This window comes from Leptopilina heterotoma, unplaced genomic scaffold (assembly GCF_015476425.1).
Source record: "Leptopilina heterotoma isolate Lh14 unplaced genomic scaffold, ASM1547642v1 Lhet_14, whole genome shotgun sequence".
Lineage (NCBI taxonomy): Eukaryota > Metazoa > Arthropoda > Insecta > Hymenoptera > Figitidae > Leptopilina > Leptopilina heterotoma.
In genome coordinates, this window is record NW_025110859.1 from 968,555 (window position 1) to 978,760 (window position 10,206).

Here is a 10,206-nt window from a genome sequence, read left to right on the forward strand (position 1 = left end):
AGTCTTACGACAGTTCCGAGGGTGGATAAAGGGCTTTAAAAGAAACGTTAAGGGTTTTAGTGGGTCGGGGCTGGCGTAGGTCGCCAGTTTATTTATTTATTTTATTTTTATTTATTTTTAAAATAGGATGCACAGATAAAATTACAATGGATATTAAATTGAAAGAAGGATCAAGATTAATTCAAGCGAAGCTATATAAATTAAATTTAGAGGGGGCAGCTCCATACGAAAAGCAAATGTTGGATAACCGATTTTTCTTAAAGTTTGTAATTTTGTAGTACTTGGGGTACTAAATAACTGTGCCAAACAGTTTTGCAAAAAAAAAAATTTTTTTGCAAGATATTTAGATTTGAAAATCGGAAACTGAAAAAAATGACTTTTTTTGAGAATTTTTATTTCGAAAACTATTGATTCTACAAGAAAAAGTCATTTATTCAAAATTGTAGAGAAAATGTCAATTTTTTATAATATTAAAAAAAAGTTAAGAAAAATTAATTTTTCAATAATTTGTTTAAACAATAATTTTTTATTGTTAAAAAAAGAGCAAAGGACATCATGGAATTTTCTAGAAAAACTATTTTCTCAAAATTTGAACTTTCCTTAATAAGTGGTTAAATTTTTAAAGAAGTGATTTTTGATGTTTTTGAGAAAAAAATTTTTGAAGTTTGCGCTACGAGTTTTTGTGCGTTGCGCTAACTAAGAAGCGCCTATATCAGTGTATTTTAAAAGATGATATGACCTTTACTGCTCGCCCCCAATACATTTATTAATTATATACGTATATATTATTATTATAAACAGTTTAACAATATATTTTTAAATTTTTTATAAACATTATTTTCCTTTTTTAAACCATTAATGCCCATGGGCACAGAAACGCAGATATAACAAGTAACTATTGGGATCCTAGCATAGGGTCTAATAATAATTTTTAACGTTAAAAATTTTAAAAAAAAAATTTTTTTTAACAATTTGTTATAAACAAATGAAGAAAAATTGATTTTTATAAAAAATCTTTTCTTAGGTCTTTAAAACACGTACACTCCACGAGGGTATGATATAAGCTAGCTAGTTTCGGTTGGTAACAAAGATCACAATTTTCGTTTGGATTATACTTGAATTTCTTATTTCCCATTGCAATTTTTCCCACTATATTACTTGCTAATCTACATTGAGCGATCGCCCTTATTTTGTCGAATGGAAGCTTAAAGTTAAGATAAATTTGACGGACCGGCTCCAAAGCCAATGAAGGGTACACTTCGAGACTACTTGAACACCTGACTCTCTCCTCATCCTTCAATCCACGACTTTTTGTATATTTTTTAATTACTTCTTTCTTTTGATTGACTATAACGTAGATTGAAGGAGAAATACTTGAGTCAACTGACCTGATTATCCCGGTTAATCGTGAAAACCAGTTGTATCTATCTACCAAGGAGTTTTCAACTAACATAGTCACAAGACGGTTGAAGCATATTTTAGGGAATCTATCATTATTCATACCATTCAGTTTTTCAACCCACCCAATGATTCTTTTGATCACGGCGCAAGAAAGTGGAGGTACACCAACTTCCCGTCTTACTGCGTAATTCGGACAATAAGCTGGTAAATTTAACAATCTTTTGTAAATTGACGTTTGGATTGAGTCTATTTCTGATAAATAACGAATTCCCCATATCTCTATTCCGTAAAACAGGCCGCTGGTGACCAGGGAGATAATTAACTTTTCCTTAACGTTCCAGTCAGAAACCCTTGTACCATGTAATAAACCCATAATGGAATTTAAAGCTATTTTAACTGATTTTTTAGCTTTTTCTAATTGTGCATGAAATAAACCTGATGCTGAAAAATCTACCCCGAGATAACAAAAAGTTTTCACAATTTCAATTTGTACTTTTTCACAATAAAAAGTGTTATACTTTTCCTGCAGTCTACCCTTATGAAAAATCATGATCTTCGTTTTTTTTTATTTACAGAGAGACCATTATTTTTACAATATCGCTCTAGATGTTTGATTTTCTTTTTTAGGTCACTAGGGTTGATTGCGAAAATTGCGAGGTCATCCGCATATGCCGTGCAAAATATATCACTTCTGTGGTCTACCGAAACCCCTTCCACTCCGCGTGCTCGAAAGTACGACTCAAAATCACTCAAGAACAAAGAAAAAAGCAAAGGACTCAGAGTTTCCCCCTGGAGGACACCCTCCGTGACCTCTACCGCTTCCGTCACACCCTGAGAGGATCGAACTGCTATAGTTGCGTTGTCGTAGATGCTTTTACAGATTTTTATAAATTTGAGACTCACTTCACACGCCAATAATTTACGCCATAAAAGATCATGCCTGATTGAGGGAAATGCGTTGACGAAATCAACAAACAATACATAAAGCTTTCCTTTTGTTTTATTTAAGTAGATTTGTGACAATGAATTTAGGACAAATATGTTATCAATGCAACCCCTTTTTTCGAAAACCGGATTGAAACTCAGGAAGCAAATCGCTTTCTTCAACCCACCTCGTTAAACGTTCATTCAGTATTTGCGTAAAAAATTTTGTTAAACAATTTGTCAAAGAAATGCATCTATAGTTTTCAGGTACACCAGTGTCCCCTTTTTTATGCAGCATACAAGCATGCATCTCCGACCACGAATGAGGAACCTTCTCATTTGACATAATTTTATTAAATAAATTTTCAATGTAGTAAACCCAGTTTAAAGGCAGATTTTTATAAAATTCGTAACTAATACCGTCTGGGCCCGGTGATTTATTTATTTTACAGTTTCTTAATACATTTACAAGTTCCTCATGCGTGATCGGATCATCCATTAACGGGTGGTAATTATTATTAAATCCTAACATGGATGACTCGACCCGCGGTAAAAAAAGAGTACAGAAATAATCATGCCATTGGTTAAGACTGATAGTGCAGGTTGAGTTTGATTTTGGTCTATATTTATTAATTAATTGCCAAAAAGTTTTAGAATTTCTACTATTGCTTATAGCTTCCAATAAATTTTTAAAAAATAATTTCTCCTTCTCTTCTAGCATTTTTTTATAATCAATTTTACGCGCTTTATACTCTACTATATCTTTATTATCAAATTTTGAGGCTTTACAGCGTCTAAGACATCTTTCCACCTCTCTTTTTGCCCCCACACACATCGAGTCATACCATGGCTTATTACAGTAATAAGCTATCGTAGTCGTTGATTTCCCACTCTTTGTTAACATTACAGCTTCTTGCCCCACTCTCTTAATTGTATCGACGAGTATTGTATTAACCTTTTCAACATTCCCGCTATCCTTTTTTAAACTTTGATTATGCCCCATCATATGTACATAGTTATCAGTAAATTCATTATTCCATCTTAGTGGAGTAAAAGAATTCGATACATTATTTTCAATACTACAGGTTTTTTTCATTATTGCATTTAACTCGACACATAATGGCAAATGATCCGAACGAGTTGCGACATTTAGTATTTTAAAATCATTAATTAAATCTATATGACAAAAATCACAAAACACGTAATCGATGACACTCGATCTAAACACCCCGTGATACGTATATTGACCGGGACTATCCCCAGCAAATTTACCGTTCAAGATTGAAAAATTATTATTATTCATTACCTCGATAGTTTTTCGACCCCTAGAATTAACATTCTTATCCAGCGACTTTCTCATTGATAAAAGATTTTTATTAAATATTACATTGCTGTCAAAATCCAGTTCCCCGATTTGTGCATTGAAATCCCCACCCACCAGTATTGGAACATGCGGGAATCTATCAATTAATTCCTCTAATATACTATTAAATTTTTCCAAAAAAACATAAATATCCATTAATGGATTTAAATACAAAACAGCGACTATAATTTCAATATTTTTCGCAAAAATTTGTAACAATAACATTTCATTATTTGTTTCTATTATTTTATGTTTATAATGTTTCTTACAATAAGCAATGAGAATGCCGCCCTTAGCACGCCCTTTACACTTTTCTTTTGTCGCATACGAGAATACAAAATCATAATTTAAAAGCCATGAGGCACTTACTTTATTCGAAGTCAACCATGTTTCTGTAAGGCATAAGATATCATATTCATTTACATACTCAGAGATGTCAATAATATTCTTGAAGCCAAAGCAGTTCCAGTAGATGAGACGAATGTTGGGTTCCGTTCGGCTGCGATTAGTTAATGATGAATTTCCCTTTATATTCTCAGCACCAGTAAGCATTTTGTTGTCTGCACGTCATTCCATCCGCTTTCCATACCTGGTTGACCTTGGAGTTGTGATTATGAAATCATCCATTGAACCTTTGGAGCTAGTGGATTGAGAGCTATTTTTTGATCCAATAGGACGACCTCCTCCTTTTTTGGTCTTGTTTTTGTCCGGTACATTTGTAGTGTTCTCTTCCACTTTGCCTCCTGCGATTTCTGAGTCCAAGACGTTCTTTATCTCTTCCTCCGATAACATTTTGTTGTTCACGTACAGATTAGAACCTTTGATGACAACCTCCTCTTTACCCTGGTTTTTTAATAAGTATCTGGCCTTTAGCAAAGGTTTCATCAAGTCCCTCTCCTCCCTCGGTATGTCATTAGCGATTGCGAGACCAAGTTTTGTAAATTCCTTTACTTTTTCGAAGAATGGTTTTTTCCATCTAGGAGCTATTAATTTGATAATAATAGGCCTATTGTTTCCATCATGAAATTTGCCTATTCTATAGCTCGAGACAAAGCAGACCTCTGGTATTGTTAAGCCGACTTTGTTGACAATTTCAAGAACCTTGGATAACGTATTGTTTTCACGTTCTTCCAAATCTCGCAATTTAAACAGAATTAAGTTACAGTTTCTGAGTGCTTTCTCGTAGATTTTTTGCTTGTTGTCTAAATCGACGGTTTTGCTCTCAATATTTGATATTTTTTGGCTTTGTAGGGAAAGTGTTGTGTTGATTTTTTCCAGGTCTCGATGGATTTTTTCATTACTCCCTTTCACCTCCTTAATGTCACTACGGATCTCCCGAAGTAATGCCTCCGCCATTTTGCAGGATGCACCCACTAGATTTCACACCACCGTTAACAATCAACTTCACAAAAGCCCGATTTTGAAAATTACACTGCTCAAACAATAGTAATTAATATTAGCCTTCGCTTATAAATTCGAGAGCGACACACAAACACGTATGATTACGACTACAGTCGGCACGAAACCCACCTAATTAAACTAATTTTGTTTAAAAAAATTTTAAACTTCAAAAACGATCCTTCTACCTCATATAGTATAAACGCAGGCTAATATAACATTTTTACAACAATATGTCTTTTTTTAAAAATTATGTAATATACGTTCTCGTAGTAGTTTTTTGCGTCGAATCGAATGGCGCTATAAGTTTTTTATGAAAATCAATTTTTCTTCATTTGTTTATAACAAATTGTTTAAAAATTTTTTTTTTTAATTTTTAACGTCAAAAATTATCATTAGACCCTACGCTAGGATCCCAATAGTTACTTTTTATATCTGCGTTCCTGTGCCCATGGGCATTAATGGGTTAATAAAAAGGAAAATAATGTTTATAAAAAAGTTAAAAATATATTGTTAAACTGTTTATAATAATAATATATATACGTATATAATTAATAAATGTATTAGGAGCGAGCAGTAAAGGTCATATCATCTTTTAAAATACACTGATATAGGCGCTGCTTAGTTAGCGCAACGCACAAAAACTCGTAGCGCATACTTCAAAAATTTTTTCTGAAAAACATCAAAAATCACTTCTTTAAAAATTTAACCACTTATTAAGGAAGGTTCAAATTTTTAGAAAATAGTTTTTCTAGAAAATTCCATGATGTCCTTTGCTCTTTTTTAACAATAAAAAATTATTGTTTAAGCAAATTATTGAAAAATTAATTTTTCTTAACTTTTTTTTTAATATTATAAAAAATTGACATTTTCTCTACAATTTTGAATAAATGACTTTTTCTTGTAGAATCAATAGTTTTCGAAATAAAAATATACATATACTACATATACTACAAAAATATACTACAAAATTACAAACTTTAAGAAAAATCGGTGATCCACTATTTGCTTTTCGTATGGAGCTGCCCGAGGACAAAACCGATTTAAATAACCCAGATAACAATCGTGCGTCGCATTTAAACGCATGTTTCTTGCACTAACTGCGACTTACCAGATGAGTCGGCTCATATACGCATCTTACTATCGTCTGTGACGCTGGTAATAATGCGAGTGTTGTGAACTGCATTTCGTAAGCGCCTGTGATACAAAATGATAAGCATGTTCCGTTCACAAGTGCGACTCGCTAGAAGAGTCAATCCATACGCATTTTACCATCCACAGTGCGAATGCTGTGAATGCGTGTGCAGTGAACTGCACTTAATACGCATGCAATTAATGATGCGCAACCACCCGTATCGGCAATCACACATTTTATAATGGCGACAGCATTGTTTGTGGTGTGTTATCAAAATAAGTTTTTATTGTGATTTCATTTTTTATTGTTTTTTATTGCGATATTATTGTGAGGAATTATTGTGGATTTAATTTTTAGTACTGCAGCAAAATAAGAAAGTTAAATTTAATTTGTTTAAAGTACATATATATTTTTGTTGTATTAGATATAACCTCAAAAAAAGAATTTGGAAGTTTTTAACAATTTCAATTCCAAAATTGTACTGAAATATTAAATTAAAATCGTTTTTATAAATAACATTTTAATTTAAAAAAAATTACTAATGTCAATAATCTTTTCTTTTTATTTAATTCAAATAAGGCTGAAGTATAAATATAATTTATTCGCATTATACCGTCACGCATGTGCCCATCACAATATGCGACAGTTATGGATCGCATATGATGACGCATCTGAGTGGTCCAGTGAACGCGCATAGTGCGGATAAATCGGCACGCGTGCAGATGATATTAGCAGCACACAACGCGCATTTTGTTATCTGGGAAGTTACTGAAAGAATATAAATCAGCGGGAATAGTGACGGAAACTGACGCGGAATTCGTTAGTCTGGCTTTTCTTGTAAGAAAATCTGACGGTACTCCTAGAGTAGTTTTAGACGTTAGATGAGTGAATAAAGCTACAATTCCGATTAATTATCCCATCCCGAATTTTGACGATTTATTAGAATATTTTTAGTAGGAGCGACTATTTTCATTAAACTCGATATGTTCAGTGGGTATTTACACATGCCGTTATCGGAAGAATCAAAAAATTTGACAGCTTTTATTACAGAATCGGGAACGGGCAAATTCGAACGCTCTATGTTTGGTCTGGCCAATGCACCAAAATATTTTGCTAAGTTGATGGATCTGTATTAGGAGTCGCAAAAAGAAAAGGTTTGGTTTTCAATTTTTTTTATGACATCTGTATTTACGCAAATAATTGGGATTCATTATTGATAAAATTAGAGGAAATTTTACAGCTTTTAGAAGATGCTAAATTGACATTGAACTTAAAAAATGTACGTTTGGGGTAAAAAGCGTAGAATATTTAGGTTATGTCATCGGAAATGGGGAAGATAAACCAGGGGAATGGAAAGTTTTAGCGATTGGAAAATTTCTAACTCCAACAACAAAACACGAAGTGCGACAGTTCCTTGGATTGGCGAGCTTTTTTAGGCGATTCACAGAAGATTTTGCGACAATTGCTACGCCAATTAGTGATCTATTGAAAGACAATACTAAATTTGATTGGAATACCGATTGTAAAAAAGCATTTTCCGAGTTAAAAATTAAATTAATTAATCGACCGATATTGAAAGCATACAATCCGAAAGCTCAGAGAAGGGTAAGACTCCGTCAAAAATATCACGATTTGCAAGGGGTCGTCGGATTAATTGGCCATTTGGCAAAATTATATTACTCGATAAGAGTAGTTAATGTACCAAAAAATTTTTTAAAATTTTCAAAATTGTAAAAGTTACGCCATAATGAATTTTTTGACACTTATTTTTTTAAATATTAATATTTCCGAAGCCATTTATCGGATTTTAATAAAATTTAAATATGTTATGTCTGAAATCATACCTTTTAAGACTGTTGTGTAATAAGAAAAGAAATTTTTATTTTTGACCAAAAAAAATCCAAAAATTTTTTTAAACCGTTTTTACTCGGAGGGGACCGATTTTCGAGTAGTTTTCGATATATAATAAAATATTTCTTATAATTTCACCTTTATTTTAAGACCAAGAAAACTATGGAGACTTTGATAAGTTTAAGTTTTCGAGATATCGCAATTTTCGTGAACGCGTGTACTGTACTGAGCACTGCTGCGCGCAAGCACTCTTGTTTACCAGGGTGTCTATAGACACCCTGCTATAACAAGGATTGAGAAAAATATTCCCTGACTTCTCCCTGACTTTTTACTAATTTTATTTTTGCTTTCTTGGGACAAAAATATGGTAGTTAGAAATAAAAATAGATTTAAGAAATTAGGCGGAGGTTTTTTGGATCAACCAAACCGTATGGTTTCCTTTTACAAGGATTAAAGGATTGCTTTTGTGGCATTAGTAATTAATGGTAAAAAATACGAAATGAAATGAAACAGCGACGAAACTAAAAATAATATTTCCAGAAAAAATTACTAAATATAAAATAAATGAAGAGCGATGTTAGAGAATAATAAATAATACGTTATATTATTTAAATGCTAATGCATCATTAATTAGCTTATTCTTTAAAATGAAAGACTAGCAACGAGTGACATACGTAAACAAGAGTGCTTGCGCGCAGCAGTACCCTATTATACAGTGAGCTATAGCGAGGCACGATGCCCAATAGCGTAGAGCCGTGCGGCGCTGCGCCAGCACTAGAACGCTGCACGCGTTCACGAAAATTGCGATATCTCGAAAACTATTAAAGTCTCCATAGTTTTCTTGGTTTTGAAATAAAGGTGAAATTATAAGGAATATTTTATTATACATCGAAAACTACTCAAAAATCGGTCCCCTTCGAGTAAAAACGGTGCAAAAAATTTTTGGATTTTTTTTGGTCAAAAATGAAAATGTCTTTTCTTTTTACACAACAGTCTTAAAAGGTATGATTTCAGGTATAACATATTTAAATTTTATTAAAATCCGATGAACGGCTTCGGAAATAATTATTAATATTAAAAAAAATAAGTGTCAAAAAATTCAATATGGCGTAACTTTTACAATTTTGAAAATTTTAAAAAAAATTTTGGTACATTAACTACTCATAATTACTATAATTTCGCCAAATGGCGAATTAATCCGAAGACCCCTTGCAAATCGTGATATTTTTGACGGAGTCTTACCCAGAACCGAATTAGATACCGACGCGTTGGTTTTTCAAGCAGATACCGTCAAAGAACCACTGAAAAACCACCCTATTGAAAATCCCCATATGGGAAACCACATGGGATCCTATGTCAAAAACCATGTAAAACCCTACTTCCATGAAGGAAACCACGTGGTTTACCATGTGGTTTCCCATGTCAAACCATATGGGAAATTGAGACAGGATTTTAGTTAGGAATAGACATGGGGAATTTGAACAGTTCATCTATGCATAAAACCATATCAAATCCCACATGTTTTTCCCAGTCAAATCCTAAACCGAATCCCATGTGAAAAACAGTATCATTTATTTATAATTATTTTCCCATGTCAACCCCCAAGTGAAAAACAGTATCATTTATTTATAATGATTTTCCCATGTCAAATCCTAAACCAAATCCCATGTGAAAAACATTATCCGCCTTATTGAATATCCCTACATGGGAATCCACTTGGAATTTTACAAGGGATTTCACATAGGATTTTATATCGGAATTGACATAGGATTTCATGCAAGATTTCACCTAGGATTTAATGAGATATCACATAGTATTTTATTAAAGATCCAATGAAGAAATTTTCAAAGGATTAAAAATTATTTAATAAAAAATTAAATAATAAATAGTATTAGTGTTACAAGTCATCAAAAAAGTAAAAAAACGATCATTTGAAACACGTCCTCTCTGCTACAGGTTCTCAGCTTTTATATACTTCCAGAATCGTCTCAACAGCGAGAGAAGTAACTTTCGCCACCTAGCGGTGAAACTATAGGAGCAACAGTAATCTTTAACATTACTAAGGAAACCATGTGGAATACCACGTAGGATTCCATGTGGTTTCCTACGTGGGGATTTACATGGGATTTTACTT

At 32.8% G+C, this 10,206-nt stretch overlaps 1 protein-coding gene across 1 annotated transcript; it reads right to left on the bottom strand.

The window, feature by feature from the left end:
- Positions 1-4,255: 4,255 nt before the first annotated feature.
- LOC122497864 lies at positions 4,256-5,044 on the bottom strand. Its single transcript, XM_043605226.1, has one exon. It carries the CDS (start codon positions 5,042-5,044, stop codon positions 4,256-4,258), a length of 789 nt encoding a protein of 262 aa, XP_043461161.1.
- Positions 5,045-10,206: the final 5,162 nt, after the last annotated feature.